Source organism: Cyanistes caeruleus, chromosome 16 (assembly GCF_971803275.1).
Source record: "Cyanistes caeruleus chromosome 16, bCyaCae1.hap1.1, whole genome shotgun sequence".
NCBI classification, from domain to species: Eukaryota; Metazoa; Chordata; class Aves; order Passeriformes; family Paridae; genus Cyanistes; species Cyanistes caeruleus.
In genome coordinates this window covers 2,120,630-2,142,797 of record NC_141716.1, presented here as the reverse complement: position 1 = coordinate 2,142,797, position 22,168 = coordinate 2,120,630, and the positions used below count along the sequence as shown (strand labels likewise).

Here is a 22,168-nt window from a genome sequence, read left to right as displayed (position 1 = left end):
GTCAGATGCACGAGCTGAGCATTTCCTGCAGGGGAGGAAGATTTATTTGGTGACAGCTTCATTGGAGATTTTTAGAAAGAAAAAAATAGCATTTTGGGTGCTAAAAAATCATGAAAGCAGCACAGTTTCCTTTGCTTTGGAGATTTTCTCTGGCTGCCACCCAGATAAATAATTCCCAATTTGGTAAAACAAAACTCATGGTGTGCCCCTCTGACCTGTCCTTGATGAAAATATGAGATGGCTTTGAAATTATTGGAAAAGAATATTAAAGAGTTGAAAGCCACCTCAAAGAATGGATGGTTCATTGTCCACACAACTGGGAAAAAAGAATCAGGATAAGGCTCAGGGTGATGGCTCAGATCAAGAAAAAGCTTTTTTTTGAGGAAAAGGAGCACTGTTATTCTTATATTCACAGGTGAAGGACATGATAATCCAAATTACTTCCTTTGTGATGAACATCAAGGTTTTGAGGCTGAATTTGAAGACATTTGAGGAGCAAACAGAACCACGGAAGGTGAAATATGGTGCAAACGTAGAGTGAATGTAATGACCTCTTACAGAAATGAAGCATTTCTGGAATTGAGTATTTACATTTTGCATTTCAAAATCACTTCACAATAATATTTTAACCAGGGGAGAATGACCAAAAAATAAAGATAAAAAGGACAATTAGTCCAGCAATATTGCATGGGTGGGTGGTTTCACAGCCAGGCTGGGATTTTGTGCCTCAGCCCAGGGATAAGTTCTGTCCCTACATGAACAATCCTGAAACCATTCATAACTCATACTCCATCTCTGGATGGAATTTTGAGACTGAACTCGTGGGATATCACCTGAGCTTGCAGCAGACAGGGATTTACACCAAGGAGAAAATGAGGAAGGTGCTTGACCCAGTGGTGGAAGAAATGAGGGAGTCAGGATATCCCCTCCCTGTGAGGGAATCAGGATATCCCCTCCCTTCCCACGCCCTGCTGGGGCTCTGGATGCAGATTCCTGCTCTGTTTCCAGCCTTGCAGGTTCCTCATCACCCCTGAAACACCTGACAGCCTCCACAGCCAGCACAACCCTCATGACAAATCCATTCTCCTTTCTTTTTCATGATTAATAACAAAATTAAACCCAAACCCATAAAGCAACTCCGAAATAATAGCACCAGCTGGAATTGGGAAACAGATCCTATGGATTGCTATGCTGGTCCTTTCAAAACGTAAAATTGGGAATTTTTTCTTGGTATTTTGACTGCCTGTGGAAGCCTCACTTTCCAAAGCCAGGTTTTGCTGACCGAGGTGCTGTGAAAGCTGAGAAGGAAAAGCTCTCCCTGCTGCAGACACCCCCAGTGTGAGCGTGGGCTCCGTGACTCACCTGGGGGAGCAGCAAATCGTGACAGTGGCTTTAAAATGTCACCACTCAGACGTTCTGCACACCCTGCAGGGGGGTTAGGAGCCACGCTGGCAACAGCAAACAGTCCTGCCACTAAGAGAACTTCAGGCTTGTTCTGCATTTTGGGAAAAGTCCGCATTGGGAAGGGGCTGGTGGGTGTTCAGCACGATGTCACCATTCCCAAAGCAGTGAGGGACCCCAGAGCCAGGGATCAGAGGTGCCTCGGAGCAGGCTGGGGTGGCCAGAGAGAGCAGAAAGCACCTGGAGAGGGCTGGGGAGGGGCACGGGGCTGCTCCACCCTGGCTGTGTTTGCACCCAGTGTTTGTGAGCACTCCCTGGGCTGACTGTGGGACACTGCAGGGACACAGCAGGGACACAGCAGGGACAGGGACACTGCAGGGACAGAGCTGTCGGGGCTGGGTGAGCAGCACCTCACCTGGACCAGCTCCGGCTCGAGAGGCTGTCCCAGCCCCTCTCCCCCAGGTAATACCTCCATATCCTCCATATCCTCCATATCCTCCATATCTTCCATATCCTCCATATCCTCCATATCCTCCATATCCTCCATATCCTCCATATCCTCCATATCCTCCATATCCTCCATATCCTCCATATCCTCCATATCCTCCATATCCTCCATATCTTCCATATCCTCCATATCCTCCATATCCTCCATATCTTCCATATCCTCCATATCCTCCATATCCTTCCTTCCCTGATGTGCAGCTCTGCTGCTGCTGGCTTGGCTTTTCCCGGGTTTTGCTTTTGCAATGCATTTTTGGAGTTTGTTTTTGGCTGCTGTGCTCCAGCAGTGCTGCCTGTGCTCTCCTGCTCAAGGATCTTGGGACCCTGCAAGTCTCGTTTTCTTTATTTGAGTTTAAAGCAGCTGCTCTGCCTTTGTCCCAACAGTGTCCTGGCTTTTCCTGCAGGAGGACAGCAGAAAGGGAAGCCCAGCTTTGTGGCAGAGCCTTTCCCCCGGCCAGGATTGACTGTTCAGCTGGTGCCATTGAGGAGCTGTCCCCTCCCTGAGAGCCCAGGGCGTGAATGTTTGAACTATTTTGCTTTTCCCACTTGGCTCCAGTGTGGAGTGGCTGAAAGAATTGTATAAAACTGTCCCAAGAGCCTTAAGGACCGTGAGGCAGCACGTCCTGCGTGCCCAGCCCCTGCCAGGCTGGATTCGAGGTGTTCCTGGGTGTTTCTTGTTTGCTGTAGGTGACTCATCCCAAACCTTCCTCCTGCTGTCCCTTCTGCTGTCCCTCTGTGCCACTGCTCCTCCTCAGCTGTGCCCGGGCTCGGAGCCACCTGGCCCTGCTCTCCTCATCCCCAGCACGTGTCCCAGTGCCTGTCCCTGCAGGACCAGAGCTGCGCTCCAGGTAAGCTGAATTTCTAAACTCTGTCCCATTATCAGCCCTTTCTTCGCTCCACTCCAATCACAGCTGAAAATTCTGCTTTGCCACCTGCACATGGCCAAGTCCTCAGGCTCAGCTGGGTTCCAAGGGCAGGAAAATGGATTCTTTACTCTGATGTTTAAATATGACATATGGTAAGTTTTAGTGAGGAATTAATTGTGGACTTTTGGCATTAATAGACAGGGGTGACTGCAATATTCCAGGCTGGTCAATACATCAGGAAGGTGAGGCTTGGCTGCCTTTAGCAGTACTCAGCAGATCATAAATTTTGCTGTAATTTTCTCTCCTATTTTTTACCATTCTGCCAGGACCAAACCAACGATTTTTGAGAGAGAGAGAGTGAAAAAGGAGAATTTTCCCAAGCCTTGAACTTGGCACACTATGGTTCACATAACATTAAAACCAATTAAAAATAGGTTTATTTTCCTTTTGAATTATTTTCTGCACGTACAATGGAAGCAGTGAAGCATAATTTGGAAAAGGGATTGTTTCAGAGCTGTAGAAGCTGGTAGTTCATGTTCCTTTTGGAACCAGTCGGGCTGGATTCTGGCTGGCCTGAGGGAGCCCCCCACAAGGACAATATCCTTGGAGCTTGGTGAAAAACCTGTACCTAGTAAGGAAGCCTAAGGAGAGGAATTACTCCAGCTCCTCTTGAGTTTTTAGGGCTTTCCACTGATTTTGAAGAATGTTCTTGTATCAGAATCATCTCTTTTCCCCTCTCAGTCCTTAAAATTTGTCTTCTTTAAAAGTTGTCAAATTTTCTCTCGCAAGAAAAGAGGAAGAAATTCCCACAGAGCCCTGGAACAGCTCCAGGGAGGGCGTGGAGACACCCCAGACCCACCTGGAGGAGCTCTGTGTCCCCTGCTCCAGGTGGCCCTGCCTGGACAGGGCTTGCACTGGGTCCCTTCCAACCAAATTCTTCTGCAATTATCCGTGATTATCTCATTCACAAACACACCGTGAGAGCTCCTTCATTTCCCAGACAACCTCTTTGCCTTCACGTTGAACAACTTCAGCTTCAACACGCGGTGTATGAGATGAGAGAAAGATGGATGTGACCGTATAAACAGAGGTGTGAGCGCTTTGGGAAAAGCCAAACATCGCCTGGGAATGCCGGAGCTGTTGTTTGGCACAGAAGGGACAATCAGCTGGAGCCAGGGCTGGTCCCAGAGCTGTGCTGGCAGGAGGGCAGGGCTGTGACACCAGCCTGATCTTGTGTTTGTAGCGCTGCTGTCTCTAGGTGGCACTGACCTGTCATTTTTCCTTCGAATAGGGCAGAATAGCGCACATGGGGATTTTCTATATCACAGACGGGTGGAAGGGACCTCAAAGCCCACCCAGTGCCACCTCTGGCATGGCAGGGACATTTCCACTGTCCCAGTTTGCTCCAAGCCCTGCCCAACCTGGCCTTGGCACTGCCAGGGATGGAGCAGCCACAGCAGAGAACAGGCTTTGGTGCTTGGGGATTGTGTTTAGGGTTGTGTAGAAAGTTTTCCCATTTTTAGCGAAAATGCATTTGAAATTAGGAAGAAAAGAGAAACAAAGCAAACCCCCAGAAGATTTCTGTGAACTTGTACACAGGCTGCAGTTCAGAGTTTCCATGTGTGGTGCCTTTCCACGCTGCCTCTTTTCCTCTCTCTTTTATTAAATCGAAGCCAAACAGAAGCACAGAAGTTGTTGTAATTTCTGCACAGATTTCAGCCTTGTTCTGCTGCTCTCTCCTGAGCCCTGAGGAGCACTGCAGGTGTGACTGCAGCCAGTTTGCCTCCACAAACCAGAAAAGTTTGTTGCTTTGTGCCATTTTTGGGGAGCAGCCGGGAGCCCTGAGCACAAGGGGATGGGGCAGGTGTCTTGGGAAGGCAGGTGGGATTTTAGGGATTTTTACAGCCTGAACCCATTGGCTGGCTGTTAACTGGAATTATGCAGTGCATTCATCTCAATGACAAAAAAAAGGGTTATTTGGGGTTTTTCTCTCCACCTGCCAGGAGTATGGGGAATACCCTGAGTGTGCCAGAGGAAGCTGAGGATGACAAAACCTGCACAGTGAAGAGTTACCAGGTGAGAGACCCCGCTCCCACCTCCCCTGGCTGCTGCCAGTGCCGTTTTCACCCCTTTGGTGTCCTGAAAACTCTGTTCTTTGTTATTTCAGGCTCTCTCCGAGTCTCCTGACAGTATTAAAAATGGATCTGTGGTGTTTGTTCAGAGCCCTCCCCTGGCAGGGAATGGTGAAGGTATGGACCGAGAAGGGGGGTTGGAGGTTTGTGCTGAAGGAACAATATTTAATATTAATTAAATTAATATAATAAATTAAATTAATTAATATTTAATATTAGGGGGTGGCTTTGAATTAGGGGATGTACCCATGTTCCTGCTCTTACTTGTAAAAGTGTTTCTACTGAAGCTGGGAAGTTTAAATACAACAAAAACAAAAAGAAGGAATTCTTCCCGAAGTTCTCTGGGTGCTGGTTGATAGTTCTGGGGATTTGGTTCTGCCCTGGCTCCCAAAAAGTGGATTTACAGAGGGAAGGGCTTTGTGTGGAGCATCCTCAGGCAGGGTGGTTTGGTGCTGGTCCCTGCTGGGTTTGTGATAAGCTCTGCCCAGGCTCCGGGGGAATTCCTGGTGGAATTTGTGTTTCCAGCAAGCCTTGGGGGAATTCTTGCTGCAAGGAGGCCAAATTTAGGCTCTTGGAAAGGACAAAATGCAGCAGTAGCAGCAGTGCAGGGAGATTTTGGCAGTTTGGGGTTTTAGAAGTGCCTTATTCATGTTAGAATCCTTATCCATCTGAACATTTCCATCTTATTCTCTCTTTTCTTGAGCAGGGGCATTGTTTTCACTTGAAAGGTACTCAGCAGTTATTTATTAACAATTAAATATATATAGGGAAATTTTTATGTCTTGTTTTTAATTTAAAAATAGTGAATGGCTGGGGAAAACACCAGAAAGTGGCAGGGATTAAAGCTGCAGTGAAGTTGTTAAATCAGAATTATGTTTGACCCCTTCTGATCCTGAGCTGGGCCTTAGTGAGTATTTAATGTACAAAAACCATCCTTGCTCTCATTTGGAGGTTCCTGAAGAGACCAGGAATTTCTAACAAAATGTAGCTGTTTAACAAAATTTAACAAAATTCAGCTCCTGAGCTTGAATCCTAGAGAATTTAGAATAAAGCACAGTCATTTATTCTTTCCCTGCACACTAATTAAATAAATTCTGTCTCTTTTACGGAGCAGCTGTGAGTGCAGAGCAGTTGGTGGGGTGTGAGTAAAGCTTTGTTGTGAGCTGATCCCATTTCAGCCCAGTTTGGGTGGGCTCAGAGGGGACTGGGTTTGCAGGTGACCCCCCCAGGGTGCAGCTGAGCCCCACTTCCCACTGCCACTTCAAATCCTGCCAGGAACTACATGACCTGAGCATGAAAAATTCCTTTCCAAGTAGTTTAGAGAAGTTTTTGCCACATATTCAAGGGCAATTTCTCTCATCCACAGCCACGTGGCTCCTCTTGCTTTTCAGCACCTCCTGAATTCCTCCTCCCAGCCCTTGTTGGCTTTGGAGCTTTTCTGAGCAGCTGCACCACCCCTGCTCCCAGCTCTGAAATTCAGCCACTCTCGGTGTCACTGCAGCTCCTTTCTGCAATTTATTATTTCAGAATAAATAGAGCCCAACAATCCCTCTTCCACCTTGTAAGGAAAGAAAATACTTTCTAATTCAACGCTGAGAAAAACACTTTATGATATGTTGTTAAGAGAGCCCTCCCAATCTGTCACAGGCCCTTGAAAAATCTGAATTTAGGTAAAAATAGTCAAAGGCTGGTGTGGGGATGTGCAGATGGTTCTGATAAGAGCTCAGCTCCTGTTCCATGGCCCAAATTTCCCAGTGCCATCCCACCATAAGTCACTTTAAGCAGCTGCCTACTAGAAAAGCCTCTCTCTCTGTGTGGTTTTTTTCTGGTGTAAACCAGCAGAGTTCTGAGGAGGAAATAAAAGCCAGATGATTTACACTGCCTGAAGACCTAGAAAATACATGTACATTTTATTCCTCATACGTAAAATGAAGCATATGGGACTGCTTTACTTAAACAGATTACCTAATTAATGTAATTGCTAAATCAGTTTAAGTACCAAGTTGAAAAATTAGACATTTCTGTGTTGATGTTTCTTGTATTGTTACTTTTTTCCTGTTTGAAAAGCAGTTAAAATCATTGAGATACAATTGAAATCTCCACTTTTGTGCAATGTAATCAAGGTTTTGGAGAAAGAAGTGATGGAAGTTATTACTATGGAAAAAAATTGTAGCATTTCTAAAAGTAAATACTGCAATAAATAGCACTTTTGGGGTGTAAAGTGAGGATTTTGGGGGAGCTAGAGCTGAGAAAAGGAAACCTTTTTGTACTTTCAGTAATAAAAAGCACTTGGTGAGCAGCAGGTGAAGGGGAGAGGTTGGAACTGGAGTTTTCTGTCTCTGACTGGAACTACACAGAGCAGAAATGCAGCAGGAGGACAAAACAGGAACAATTCAATGTGGGATTTGGGTGGTAATTCCATGCAGATTGAAACAACAACCTGCTCCTAAAAAGAATTACAAAGGAGTTAAAAAGGTTACAAAGGAGAAAGGTTGAGTGAAGATGCAGTTCCTTTGTCCTAGAGGATAAATCCCATTCAGCAAATGCAGCTTGCAGAAACCCAGCAGAAACCCTGATTGCAGCAGCCCTGTGTGCCTGGAAGGCCTGGAATGTGAAGGATTTCAGGGATGGTTTTAGAGAATGATCATTGCAATTCTTGCTGCTGGCTCCTCTCCTCCTATTTCCATTAATTTCTGGAAATCTGGAGGTAAATAACAACACAATTTAATTGGTGAAGCAAGATGATTCTTGGAGCATAAACTTTATTTGCACGGAGCAAGATGGCTAAAGAATATTAGTGTTGACTTGATTTTCTTTAAAGACAGAGGCAGTGTTTTATTTTGGATTAGTATTTGCTGCAGAAATTCATTTAGGGCAGTCATACCCACAGTGCTGGTCTGCTCTGCTGGAATTCTTGGTGCCAAATGTTGCCTTGTAGCAACCAGAACCCAACAGAAATCCTGATTGCGGCAGCTCCGTGTGCCTGGAAGGCCTGAAATGTGAATTATTTCAGGAATGTTTTTAGGCAATGATCATTGCTGTTACTGCTGCTGGCTGCTCTCCCCCTAGCTCCATTAATTTCAGGGAGCCTGTAGGTAAATAACAACACAAGTTAAATTAGTGAAACAAGATGATTCTTGGAGCATAAAAGTGATTTGCATGGAATAGTGGAGTAAGATGGCAAAAGGATATTAGTTTGTTCCTTCTTTTTTTTTTTTTAAGGAAGGAGGAATGTTTTATTTTGGTTAAGTATTGGCTGCAGAAATTCATTCAGGGCTGTTGTACCCTGTGCTGCCCTGCACTGCTGCAATTCCTGGTGCCAAATGTTGCCTTGTAGCCATTAATGGTTTCTTCATGGCCATTAAAATATTTTCTACACAATTACCTGAACACCAGGAGAGAAAAAAGTGCTGTGTGGCTCTAGTTCCATGGCTAAGGAAAATATCTCTTTGTGGCTGGCTTGTACTCAAAATAGAGGAATGAGATGAGCTTTAAGGTCTCTTCCAACCCAAACCATTCCATGTTTTTGTGATATTTCATTAACCATTTTTCTTCTCTATTTTTTCCCTTAAGTCAAGAAGAAAACATTGGTCTAATTTTCCAAATTCCAGAAAAAAAATCTCCTTGAGTGTGCTCTAATAGAAGAGGGACTTTGTGTAGCCACAAAATTTCCTTTTTAACACACCCTGGTGAAGAGAAGGGGAAAGAGAGACAAATCTTCTGGAGTGTGACTGTCTTTTGTTAAAGAGTTGAAAGGCAAATGCCCGAGCAGGAGGAGCCTGAAATGCAGTCTGTAAATTGTGTATTGATTTTCATTTCAGAGCAGCTTTAATCTCAGTCACAACGAGCAGCTTTGATCTGCTCAAACACCTGGCCTAGAATTTGGGGAGTTTTGCTTATCTTTGCAATTCTGCCTCAGGATTGAGGAATAAATCTGGAAAAAATGGCACTTGAGTGTCTTTAGAAACAAAAAATATTGCGCACTTTTCACCCAAATACCAGAATTTCAGGGGTTCTCCCCCTGAGTTTGCTGTGCCTGTTCAGCGAGCCCAGTGCTGTGGTGGGATCTGCTCTGCCTCTGGCTTTCCTTGGAGCAGCTGGAGCTGACACAGCACACACAGCACAGCCCATGGCAGTGACATTTTCCAGGGCTTCCATTCCTTCCATGATAATCAGAGATTAAAGGAAGCTCCATGGGTTCCTGAACTGGAACTGGTTTTCTTAACGCTGAGCTTCTATCCCTCTTTCTATGCTGCAGCCAGTTTTCCTGGGGTTCATTTCTTATCTGTTACACAAAGCCGTGGAATGAGGGCTGTGGAAAAAGGAATCTCCTGGCTGGGCCCTGGGCTTGGTTCTGCTGTTGGATGTGCCCAGGATCCCTGGGTGCTGCCACAGAAAGTCAGAAGCTGATGGATAAAATCAGCCCAGGACCTGCTGGTGTTTTATGGGATTCTCCAGAATCCCTGGGGAGGTGGGAAGCTGGGGGAATTTTGGTGAAAAGCCAAGGGGTAGCTTTGAAAGTTGGGATCTAAAATTGTTCTGTTTTCCTGACCTCAAAGAATTTCAAACTGAAGATCTGTGTTGTGTGGAAGACAAGTTTCAGTCAGGTTTTTTTTGTATCTGGGGTTTTCTTTCTCTTAAAGGAAAATGTGGAAGGCATAATATTGACTAGACTATTACAATTATAATTTGAAATCGTTTCAATTTTGCATTGAAACTGACAATTTTCCCGCTCTAATTCAGCAAGTTGGTTTGAGCCTGTCAGTTTTCCACAGTTATAATTAAATAGATCTAAATTCATCCTTGAAATGTGGTGATGACTGACAGGGAAATCAAATCCATATTCCAGTCCAAGTAGGGAAGAGAAGCTGAAGCTCGGGGGGAACTGTAAGATTTACCTCTCGACAAGACCCTTTTTTATTGGAGTTTCACACCACATCATCTGTGCTTCTGCCTCCCAGCCACAAAACAGATCCAAGCAAGATTATTTTCCTTTTGTCTCTTGTTTCTTTTGCCTCTTGTAAAGCAGGAGCTGCCTTTTCCTGTCTATGCATCCCATACCAGGGATTTTCACCTCAACTGTGTTATCAGAGCACCATTGTTTTATAAAATCATAAAACACACTTTTAAATCAAAAGGGTCTTTGCACCTAAGGTGTGATGATCATGTGTACACACTGAATGATTTGTGTGAATTTTGGGGGAGGAAATGTGATTCTGAGCCACAGTTTGTGGGTAAAGAGAAGAAATGTAAAGGGAAATGTAAGGGTAAGAAACCTGGCTCGGATGTGATTTATCAGTGTTCAAATCAGGCTGAAAAGAACTGCAGGCAAAGGAGAAGTGCAGGTAGGAGCTGCACTGAGGCAGCAAGGCCAGGAGAAATGCATGGAATCAGTTCTGACAGCACAGCCCTGCTGGAAGTTTGGTGAGCCAGGAAATGGGATCAACCCTGGTGCTTGCCACTGCTTTTGTTTCTTTAGCTTTGATAGAGGAGAGGGTGATATATTCATATATAACTGTCTCAGGTTTTACTGGGATGGGTTTTTTTGCATGTCACTAATTTTAATTTGCTGTTCACTGGGCTGAGTAGTGCCAAATGGGGCTGGTAGCTGACTTTGATGCTGTGAGGGGGGGTGTGAAGAGGGGAAAACTTGCACTGATTTCAGTGAGGGATGTCAGGGGAGCCACAATCAGCTCTGAGGGATGAACAGAGGGGAAAATTTGCACTGATTTCAGTGAGGGATGTCAGGGGAGCCACAATCAGCTCTGAGGGATGAACAGAGGGGAAAATTTACACTGATTTCAGTGAGGGATGTCAGGGAGAAACAATCAGCTCTGAGGGATGAGCAGAGAGGAAAATTTGCACTGATTTCAGTGAGGGATGTCAGGGGAGCCACAATCAGCTCTGAGGGATGAGCAGAGAGGAAAATTTGCACTGATTTCAGGGTGCAGGGGTGTCAGGGGAGCCACAATCAGCTCTGAGGGATGAGCATCAGCACCGGGGTCCTGCATGTGCTCTTCCACACATCAGGACCAGCTCGCCACAGCCCGAGCGGCCGTGGCTGAGGGTGCTCCGTTGCTGTGGGATAATTCCCTTTATCCCTCTGTTCCAGCAGCTGCCGAGGCGGGTTCTGGACGGGATAGCGCGGCCGTTTCCCCGGCGGAGCCAGCGGAGCAGCGCGGCGCTGCCCGGGCGGGCGGGAGCGCTGCCAGGAGGGCCGAGCCGGCTGCCAGGCCCCGCTCCGTGCTTGCCTTTCCCTGGGCTGTGCCAGGGCGTGCTGAGCAGCCAGCGCAGCCTCCAGCCCCCGCACAGCCCGCTCCCGATGCCACCGGGCTGAACAAAGGTCCCAGTGAGGGCGCAGAGGGGCCTGGGGCGGCTGAGGCCCAGGAGGGAAGCCATAAAAACCTGGGCCAGGCCCCGCTCCAGGACGTCGAGCTCGAGGGGACACCTGAGGGACACGATGTGGCCGCCCCAAAGGCCAAAGCAGTGACGCTCTTCGACAGGATCTTCAGGCCGGAGAAGGGCAAGGGAAGGACACGAGGTGACCCTCAGGAGGGAAGGCAGGGCTTGGACGTTCCCAACGGGAACACCGTGGCCAGCGCACCCGACGGGATCCCGCTGGACGAGGCAAGTGCTTCCATAAAATATCCATTAATTTCATTTTCACTAATGAAACCTCTCAGAAATGTTGGCAGAGTGGCATAACTCCATGTGGGGCTGGGAATGAATCAGTGTTGCCTTTAAAGCGACCACAGGTAACACCAGACAGAGGTGTGGAAGACGAACCTGTGGCCAAGGAGTGAAGCTCTGTCTCATGACTAAATCCTAACCTCCAGTTTAATTTATAATTCTCTGAAAGGTTTGGGCAACACAGCTCTAACTGCCAGGTGGAACAGCTGCCAGCTGCAAATGAAAGCAAAAATACCTGAAACTAAAACAGTTTTTTGTGCTTTAAGACATGGAGTTTGACACGGGATGGTTTTCTAAGAGTTCTTTGGTGTGTTTTGTGCCATTTTTAAAACAGTCCTACTTTTCGAGCAATAGATGCTGGATACCTTATTCATCAAAATAAGGAATATTATTCAGCAATAATTCCTGTACTCACTTATTGTGATGTTTCAGTCAAAGAAAAGTGGTTCATTGGAAATGATTTTCCAGGATGAGAATGTGATAGAAGAAACTATGGATCGTAACTGAAAGAGCAGTCTGGTCAAAGGAGCTGAAAGTTAATACGAGTTTAGATTTTGTACTTCCTGCCGAGACTGATGTCAACGAGGGTATTATAAAATTAATGTTCAGGGAATTAACTACAGAAAAAAGCCTATCCTCTGGAAGGGAATACTGGTGTAACTCTGAGTTCTGCGAGAGAGGTGGAATACAGGAACTGGGGATCAAATTGAAGCCCTGTCCAATGGCAGAAGCGGGAGGGGAAAATCTATATGTAAATACCATTTTAATAACAACTGCTTGTATTGGCCAATTCAGGCTTACAAATAAGATTGTGCTCACTGATGCCTTGGGTAGTGTTGAACTTAACTCATGAGATACTCCCTGCTTACACTGCCAGCATTGCAATTTGTCCCAAAATTCTTTTGATTTTGACCTACCTTGTCTTCTGTATTGTCGACCTTCTCAGATTTGAAGATTTTTTGTATAAATTTACCCATTGTAATATTTTTCTGAGCTTCATTTTTAAGAAAAAAGCAGTCTCATTTTTCACACCTGCCCTTCAGGAGTGCTCCCATCGCTGGTGTTTCAGACAGTTCAGGATGCACATTTAAAGAATCCATAAAGGCATTCAGCACCTAAGCAGAACAGGGTGGATAATTTGAAATGAATCCTCTGTTCAGGGCACACTGGCACTTCTGTGTTCAGCCTCTTAGAATGAAGCTTTTCAACACCCCGAATTCTTGCAGATATTTTTGACTATCACACAAGTCTTACCCGTAGCTTGCAGGAATTTTCTCTTTTCCCACCAAATGTCAAATCCTTGTTTCTTATTTTTCTGTCACTGCAGTGTCACTGCTTTCATTTACAGAGTGGGGAAGGAAGGTCCCAGCTGGTGCTGCTGAAGGAATGGTGTGAAAGAACAATTTGGAGCAGTTTTAGCTAAAATTCAGAGTTAGACATTGCTGGGAGCAGTCGAAAGCTCAGGTGAGGCAGTGCTGTATGAGCATGATCAGGGACAGGAATAGAAATCATTCTCCCAGCTCAAACAGGGAAGCACTGCTCATCCAAATCAAGCTTTATTATATCAATAACACTTGGATTTCTTATAATTCCTGCTGATTTACAGTTCTGCTCCAGCCCCCTTGTACCCATCCACATCCTGGAGGGAATAAGCTGGAAACTCCAGGCACTGCTGAGCCGTGGCTGGTGCTGGGTCTGTCTGGGAGTATCTGCAGCATCCCAGCAGATTTTTGAGCCCAGGAACATTCCTGAGGACAGGTCTGGTTATCAAAAATGCCCCTACATCTCTTAGGTGTGTGCTTAAAGCTGCACAATGGAAATCTTTGAGGACTCACAAAATCGGGGTTACTCTGTAAATAAATGACAGATCTGGATCACAGGGAGAGGAATTTTAACCTTAAGCCTGAATTTTTGGGCTACAATTTTGGATCTTCAGATATTAAAAGGAATGTATGGTTGGGGCAGAGAGGAGTTAAGCACCTTTTCTGGGGAAAATACATCAGCTAAACACTGCAACGTGTTCCAAATTTAACTCAATCCCTAAAACAAAGGCTGTTGCTCTGCCTTGCACCACAGTTGCCTTCTGTTCCCTCTGAAGTCCCAGTCTCCTGTTGGATGGGAGAATGACCAAGCCTAATTTAATTACTGTTACTCTAGTAACTACAAACTGTTACCAAATAATCATACTAAAAATCAAGATATCGATGCCAACAGCTCCTTTTTTCTCTCTCTCTCTTTTTTTTTCCTCTTTGTGGATTATGACTTGTAGTATCTGTAAATGCTAAAAGCAAAGTTTCCCTGCACTGAGTGCCAAGACAAAACAAACAGCGTTGCTGGTGAGTAAGAGAGAGGCTCCACAGTTGTAGCTTAAGAGCTGCACAAACATTCTGTGTTTGCTGAGCCACTCTTTATTTTTGTGGTCTACAAAACTACATTCAGAGCGCAGCATAATTAAAACAAGGGCAGAATTCATGAATTCATGAAGCATTTACTATGTAAGCCAAAGAAAAGATAAATTATATGCCTGAAATGTTTCACTGAGCCATGATTCATGCAAACAAAAGTGCTGGCAGGAATACATTCTTTTGATATGTTTGGGGTTGTTTTTTTTCCCTGATGACTGAACTGAAACTACAGTATATTTAAGGTGTTTATTACCCCCAAATTTAGCTTCTCAAAGGCATGAATTGAACATTTACATGGCATCTATTAACTCCTAATACTGATCTTCTGTTATTCCTGGGGTTTCTTTCATTATTTACCCCCAGGACTTTGAGCAGGGAGCTGCCACAGAGGCTTTTGTGGTGATTTTGTGTTAAGTGATCGTGTAGGGCTGTGCATTGTCCGTGTCTGATTTCTGTGCTGGTGGCCAGAGCCTGTGCTCCTCCTGCAGGAATATTCCCATGGGAGCACAGGATGGAGCACAGCCCCTCTCCAAGGCCAGACTTGAGTGATTCTCTGTAGCTTCGGCTTGGAAATCACAGAGGGGGATCCTCGAGCAGGGCAGGGGCATTTTTAATGGCAAAAATTAGAATAAAAGCATTCTAAAGAACCTTTCTGTGTCCTGGATGATTAAAATACCACAATAATTTTATAATATGGATTTCTTTATGTCACCACTGGAAGGAATTGACTTTAAATGCTTTAAAACTTCAGAGGGATGAGGAGAGCTGGGTGTGGGGTGGGCAGTGCCAACAGAACAAAGGAGTTAAAGTGTACTCTGAAATGGGCACATCCAATGGGGCACACCGGAGCTGCGAGGCTGTTCGGGGATTTTGGGATGGCCCCAGTAATCAGGATTTCTCTTCAGTGTGACTTTGTCAAGGAGATGTCCTGGATCAGCCAGTGGTGCTGGAAACAGCTGTGTACAGCTCTCTCCTGAAGTGCATCCCAAAACCAGCCTTTTGTCTGTAAGTCAAAAAGGTTATTAAATCTGTTTCTTTTTCTTGATAGCATCCAGCTCCAAAGAGTTTGATGACACCAAGCACTTGGGAAGCTGGTTCTATTTAGCAACACATCAGCCTGCTCCTCCTTCTCCTGCCTCAGTTGTCCCTTTAACACCTGGAGCAGAGCCAGCCTTTTGCACAGCAGCAGAGCTGTGTGGATGGCACCCCTGGGCTGGTGTGGCCACGCGTGCCCTGCATGGGACAGATTGTTCTGGGGCCACTCAGGGGCTGGCAGCTGCACAAAGTGCTGTGTGACACCCTCCAGTAGCTGCTGAGCATTCCAGCGCTGCTCTGCTGCTTCCTGGGCCAGCTGGAAACCTCGCTGCGTGGGGAATTACACACAAGTCCCTGCTGGTATTTCAGTGTTCACTTTAACTCCTGTGTTCACTTGGCTCTGCCCACCCCACACCCAGCTCTCCTCATCCCTCTGAAGCTTTAAAGCATTTAAAGTCAATTCCTTCCACTGGTGACATAAAGAAATTTATGCTATAAAATTTTTGTGGTATTTTAATCACCCAGCACAGGGAAAGGTTCTTTAGAATGCTTTTATTCTAATTTTCCCCACCAAAAAAAGCACTGAGCTATAATGGGTTGGTGATGGAAAAAATGTTTGATGTCACTTAGATGCTCTTTGATGTCACTCTGGCACTCTTTGATGTCACTCTCTGCTGCACAACACCTTGCTGAGTTTTCCTGTGCAGCCACAAGGCAAAGATGGCCAAAATGGAAGGGAAGTTCAGTGTGAGAGGTGCCAAAACTCTCCAAAACTGGTTAAAGAACATTTTTTTTAGAGCCAGATCCTTGTGCAGGTGTCTAAACTGAAAACAAGTACCTTACTATTACTTAATATTACTCAATACTTGTGAGTGCTTGAGCACTGGAAAACGTTTTGGGGCTCTGGGAACTGTAATTCCATGAAGAGAAGAGACAGCTCCATCTGCCTAAGGGGAATTTCTTTGATTTGTTGCCTTTTTCCTTCTTTTAATGTGTGTCACGTTTGTGTTTGATAGATAAAAATTATTCCTGGTGTGGCAAAACAGAGAATCAGAAGCAATCTTTGTATGGTGCACTCTGACAGGGAGCTGGCAAAGGCCAAAATCTCAGCATTTGCTCCCATTTTTCACAAATTCAGCCTTGAAAAGAGAAAAGTGGAGTTTGGGACTCGCCCTGTGCTTGTAGTGGCTGAGAACAACACTCCCCAGGCAGCAGCAAGTGCTGAATCTCTGAGGAAAGAGGACAAGGAGAGGGATAAATGCTGGATTGTTCTGAGCCGTGGGCTGGGCAGGAATGGTTGGAATTGCTGTTGTGACGCCGAGCAAGTCACAAAAGTCACTTTGGCATTCCACAGGGAATCGGGCAAGCTGGCACCGAGCAATCTCTGTCCCCTTTTATTTTTTAGGAGATAGATGAGTGCACCCAAAAGGAGCTTGGGCAGGACTCTGCAGGTGAACAGGGCCCGGCTGCTGCAGCCCCTGGGAGGACACAGGTAGAGAACAGTCCCCAGGCAGCTGCAGGACAGGGCTCAGTCATGAGCTTCCTCAAAACACTGGTAAGTTTTACTTTTCCATCTCTTTCTGTTTCAATTGCTTCTAAAAATCCCCTGTGGGACTGAAAAGATTGTGTAAATAACGCAAAAATTATGCACAAATAAATGTAAAATGTTCTCTGTCCTGGGCACTGGAGGGATGAGGAATGGTGAGTGCCACCTGCTCTTCAAACTTCACTTCTACACAGATACTCACCTGTCTCAAAGATTTTCTGCTTGATATTCCTTTTGTACCACCTCTAAAAGTTCATTTTTTAAATTTATTATAATCACAAATAGTAAATATTCGATCCAGGCGTTTTTCATTTTAGCCTTTATGTTATTCTCAAGAAATATTTGCATTATCAATTTTCCTGCTTGAGACAAGCAATATTTGTATTTTCCCTTTGTGCAAATAAAACCTGCTGATTTCAAACTCATCTTTTTGAAAGGCTGGGTTGAGTGACTCTTTCTTCTCCAATTCTTTTAAGGTCTCCCCAAGCAAAGCTGAAGCCAAAAGTGATTCTGAAGACAAGGTAGGCAGTTCCTTGTTCACTGGTCATTAGGTGTTTTTCACACAGAGATTTCATCTTTATTTAAATATAAATTTTATTTATTTCCTCTTTATTTGCTGTTTTTTCCCCAACTGACGTTATAATTTGAAGTAATTTCAAATATTTTTCCCTGGATAAATTGAAAAGGAAGAGACCAAACAGCGCAATTCTTAATATCATCTGTTGCAATCAAAATCTGTTGTGTTTTCTGTAAGCTTGGTGCTGATTTGTGACACTTTTGGTTATTTCTCTGACTCGTCCTTGATGTAAAATTTCAGTGAAAACTTTGAGTCTGAAAAAAAATTCCATTTGCTCATAGAACAGTTTTCCCTGTGCCTTGAAATAACTTTAAGAAACAAGGAATTACACCCTAAAAATGCAAGTGTTTTGTCCATGTAGATATTAGCCAAACCCACAACAGTTTGGGGTTTTCTCCTATTTTTTTATTCTTTTGTCCCATTCAATGATTAACCTTTGCAGCAAGCTTGGGAGATTTAATTCTGAATAACTCTGAAAATTATTCTCAGTAATTCCATATAACTCTGAAAATCATCAGATAGGGTAAAGATCTTCCAAGCTATGCAGAAAATACAATTATTAAAGTTCCTTGGCTCAGGGAAACCTGCAGTTCTTCCCAGAGGTGGTGCCCAATCCTGCTTGGATGGAAAGCACCCCGTTCCCATGCCTGTGTCACCTGTGCCAGGTGACTGCTGCTGTAACTTGGACAGAATATTCTGGGTGGGTTTGGTTTGCTGGCACACCTGGCAGGGCAAACAAATCCAGGTGACTCGCAGGATATGCAAACTCCTTACAGGAGATTAAGTGGGAGTTCTCTTTTACTGGGAATTCCTTTGTCTGATATGGCATTTCTACTTTAATAAAGGGGAAATATCTATAGGAGGTTAATTTATCAGCTTCCAGGTAGAAAAACTGCAGATTTTTTTGTCTGATAGGAAATAATGGTCTTTTTTATTATTATTATTATTTCCCAAAAAACAACTCAAATGTGTTAAAGGTAAAGCTGATAAATTAGGGTAATAAAATAGAAAAATTAAAAAATAATAAGTTAGAAAATTAGAAAATAATAATGATATAAAATAGAAAATAAACCAAAATTAGGTGATAAACAACTGGGTGAAGTTTTCCCAAGTGCCGTGGGGCTGTTGAGTGGCTGCTGTGCCTTCAAATCATAGAATCATGGAATATCCTGGAGCTGGAAGGGATCCCAAGGATCATCCAAGGCCTGGCCCTGCACAGACCCCCAGCAATCCCACCAAGAGCATTGTCCAAGCACTCCTGGAGCGCTGGAAGGTTTTGGAGCAGGGAACAACCCCTGGGGAGCCCGGGCAGTGCCCCAGAACCTTCTGGGGGGACGGAACCTTCTGGGTTTGGAAGATCAGGCTCTGAGCAGCTGCTGGGCCACGTGTGCTGCCAGCAGCTGGGCACACCTGCAGGGTGGCTGTCCCTTGGGGTGGCTGTCCCTTGGGGCGTGTGGCTGTCCCTCACTGGCTGTCCCTCGCTGCCTGTCCCTTCAGCTGTCTCCACTCCACCTCCTCGGGCAGATCCTACAAACCAAGAGGTTGTTTGGGCAAGGTCTGCCCTAAATCACTGCCCTGGCCCTCCTGTGGCAGACCCCGAGCTGCTCCTGTGTTACTCTGTGTTTGGGAATTGTGAGGATTTTGCAGGAAAAAGGGTCAGCTTTCCTGTGGGAGTAAGGAAGGAATAATCCTTCATCCTCCTCTGTGCCAGGTAACCAAAGGCATCTTACTGCTTTAAAGCCTGAGACCTTGAACAATCAATTAATTAATTTCAAGGACATTAATGCAAGCCTGAAATATTTTAGGCAGTGTATATCATGAATATTCATGCTGCCCTTTTCCTAAATAATACCTTATATAAAACATTTTAAAGTCCCTATTATTCTGCAATAAAAAGACTGAAGGTTCTTCCAAACATTTATATATTTGCCTGTTTTAAAATTATAAATCCTAAATTGCTTCTTCATTACTTGAAAAGACAGAAATTTGTGGGATTAGGTTTCAGTTTAGTGGAGATTATAGAGGGAAAGTTGTGGTTTAATTTGGAATCGGGTGGATTCCCTTGGCTTTTATTTTGCTGCTCATGTGAAAGAAGATCTGAGGAGAGCTGAGAAATCACTCAGGGAAAAAAAAACAATTTGTCCAGGGCTAAGAGGGAATGTTTTCCTTTAATCCCATGTGTGTGAGTGATGGAATAATGTCTTTGATAAAGAAAATATCTGCAATAAACTCACCTACACCTGCTGTTGTGCACAAGGGCTCCAAGGCAGAGAAGGGCCCAGGGGGGCAGCTGGGCCCGAAGGCAGCGGCAGAATCCCCCTCCAAAGGAGCCAAGAAAAAGAAGGCAGAGAGCCCCAAGCTGGGCCACAGCACCTTTAGCAAACTCTTTAGGCACAAGGTCGGTATGAAGCTCCAGGAGGAGCAGAACCCTGAGAAATCACAGCTGGCTCCTGGCAGAGAGAGAGAGAGCAGTTCTCTCCCAACATCTGGCCAGATGTGCAGAGCTCCAGAAATCCCTGGGGGAGCATTTCTGTGCTGGGGATGGAAACCATCCTGAGCTGCAGAGTTCCTCTCCTTGGGCCCTCTGTGAGCTCAGGGTTCTGGAGCAATTCCTGGAGCAATTCCTATAACAATTCCTGGAGCAATTCCTATAACAATTCCTGGAGCAATTCCTATACCAATTCCTATAACTATTCCTGTACCAGTTCCTGCCTGGTTACTAACATGGACTAAACCCCCCCTGGCCACTCAAAACCAAAATAAAATCAGAGGTGCTGACAAACAATGAATTGTGTAGAGGTGAAGAGAGCCTGAAACCACAGAGCTTTGGGAGCTCAGCCCAGCCACAGTTGGGTTTTATGTCATTAATGTGCTCCAGAACTTGGCTAAAATTGGTGTTTTGGGGCATCTGGTACGGTACAGAGGAGGCTGGAATATGGAATTTCCTGCAGAAATAGGGATCCCTGCAAAAAAAGCAAATTAATTTATTTTAGTCCTAGTTTGAAGAAGAAAAACATCTGGGTTTGATGGGTACTTTAAAGTGCTTAAAATGCACAGTCAAGCAAATTTAGAGAACAATAATGAAACCCAAAAATCACCAAAACCTTTCGGTCTCAAGCTCTATATTTGGGGATTTCTGCACTCTCTGAAGATAATCATGGCAGGGAAGCAGAGAATTGCAGCTTTTCAGGCCAGAGAATGCAGAAGCAGAGACCCTTCCAGTGGGGGAGGAACCTAATTAATATTTCATTCTCCCTCCAGACACCCACGTGGAATTTCTGGTGAGTAGGGGGCTTTATAATCAAGGGCATAGGCCATTCTTTAATACATTTTAAAACCAAGAATGTTCTTTCCACTATCTCACTTTTGAGAAAAAAAAAGTCATCTGCATATTGCTGAAGGAATAATAAGATTCCAAATGAATTAAAGTGTGCAGTTCTTGCCAAAAACTTAAATTTGAGATCTCAGCTTTATTTCTTAATAAAATTAAAATATTAATTACTTGTTCATAATGAGTTAAGGCTTCCTGATAAAAACCAAACCTGGCTGGCATTTTTTAAGATTCAGCAATTAATCTTGCAATAAGTTGTAGGGAGAAAATTCCCTGGAATATTTAATGAAAGTTTAAAGAGCTTTTTGTCTGGAATGACAACACTTCCCTTGAAGGAATGCAAGAGCAATAAGTTTTTACACCAGTAAAATCTTTCTTATAAAATATTACTTTTAAAATAGCTTTTTCTTTCTTCACTGTTTTCTTTCCACATCCAAAATACAGAAGCAGGAACTGAGATATCATTTATGACCTTTTAGAAATCAAGGAGAAGGATTAAAATGGTGCCAACGATTTGCTTGTAAAGCTGTCTGAAAGTGGGAATTCAACTCAGAGCAGGGATGTGACAAGCAGGCCCTGGAGTTACCAATTCTAGTAAAAAAAAAATGAAAAATATAGTTTATATCTTTAAATTTGCAATGCTTTCCATGCTGTATAAACTGGATGGATAGATAACCAATTCCTTAATTTGAAATGATCATTTTAATAGATATATTTGTGGTTAAACACCTCACTGTCTCCTCTGACAGTGCTTTCTCTGCATGTCCAAAATACACTTCTCTGCCTCAATCCAGCTGGGGTTGGCTGGGAGTTAACAGGAACATTGTTTTTCAGGCTCCTGTGTTACAAAATCCTAACTTTAAAGCAGCTTGTGATGCTCTTCCCACCCATGCATGTTTGTCCCTCATTCCATGCTAATTTTGCAGTATCACCGTGCTGATTTATGGAATTTTCCCTTGGAAGAGAAGGGTGAATCCCTCACTTCCAGCACTAACGCTGAGGCCAGCCCGTGGCATCCTCACCCTTCTGGATGTTGTTTGTCAGGGCTGACCACAAAAAAAAAAAAACCCAATTCTTGGCTCCTGCAAAGTGATTCCTGTGCAGAATCTCTCCCCTGTTCTGGGGGAGCTGCCCCAAGGCTGTGCCAGGCTGCTGCAGCCTCAGGCTGCGGCTGGGTGATTTTTTTGGTACAGTTCAGGTAATTCTTCAGTGTGAGCCCTGCTGGGTGAGGGGTGAGAGAAGCAGGGGAACACCCCTGGCAAAGGAGGAATTTAACGGGATCCTCCTGGGTTTGCGTGTTCTGATGAAATCGGGAGCCCCGTCACTGAATGTTTGTACAAAAGGAAATCCCACCTCATGGCCAAAGCTATGAGAGGATGGGTGGAACCAACCTCCAGCACCTGCAGAGCTGCAGCTCTGGCCAAATTCCAAATGCAGGGCTGCTCCCTGCCCTGGCTTTCCAGGATTTCGTGTGCTGCCTGTGTTTTGGACGCCAGAAATCCAAGCCTCCTGCTGGAAGGTGATGGGAGCACATCCCTGAGGATGGTGCAGGATTCCCATGGGAAACACCCAGCTCTGGTGTCCGTGAGCACTGGAAGCTGCAGACAGAAAAATCTGTTAATATCTTTCAATTCTCTGTAACGATTTACCTGAGCTGAATGGGAATGTAACTATGGGAATG

At 44.7% G+C, this 22,168-nt stretch overlaps 1 protein-coding gene across 8 annotated transcripts in view; it reads left to right on the top strand.

Annotated features, from left to right (window-relative positions):
* Positions 1-1,739: 1,739 nt before the first annotated feature.
* BCAS1 (brain enriched myelin associated protein 1) overlaps positions 1,740-22,168 on the top strand; it is a 36,781-nt gene continuing 16,352 nt past the window's right edge. For 2 of the 8 annotated variants that reach the window (XM_086852753.1, XM_086852745.1), the window contains exons 1-8: positions 1,741-1,863; positions 2,593-2,753; positions 4,775-4,847; positions 4,939-5,020; positions 11,016-11,530; positions 16,439-16,588; positions 17,056-17,100; positions 19,414-19,554. In XM_086852753.1, the coding sequence (XP_086708879.1) occupies positions 4,779-4,847; positions 4,939-5,020; positions 11,016-11,530; positions 16,439-16,588; positions 17,056-17,100; positions 19,414-19,554 (1,002 nt within the window). In that variant the 5' untranslated portion in view covers positions 1,741-1,863; positions 2,593-2,753; positions 4,775-4,778. Of the gene's footprint in view, positions 1,864-2,592; positions 2,754-4,774; positions 4,848-4,938; positions 5,021-10,625; positions 10,708-10,777; positions 11,531-16,438; positions 16,589-17,055; positions 17,101-19,413; positions 19,555-22,168 lie in introns of those variants that run through there. The other 6 variants (XM_086852748.1, XM_086852749.1, XM_086852750.1 and 3 more) reach the window with 6 other exon arrangements.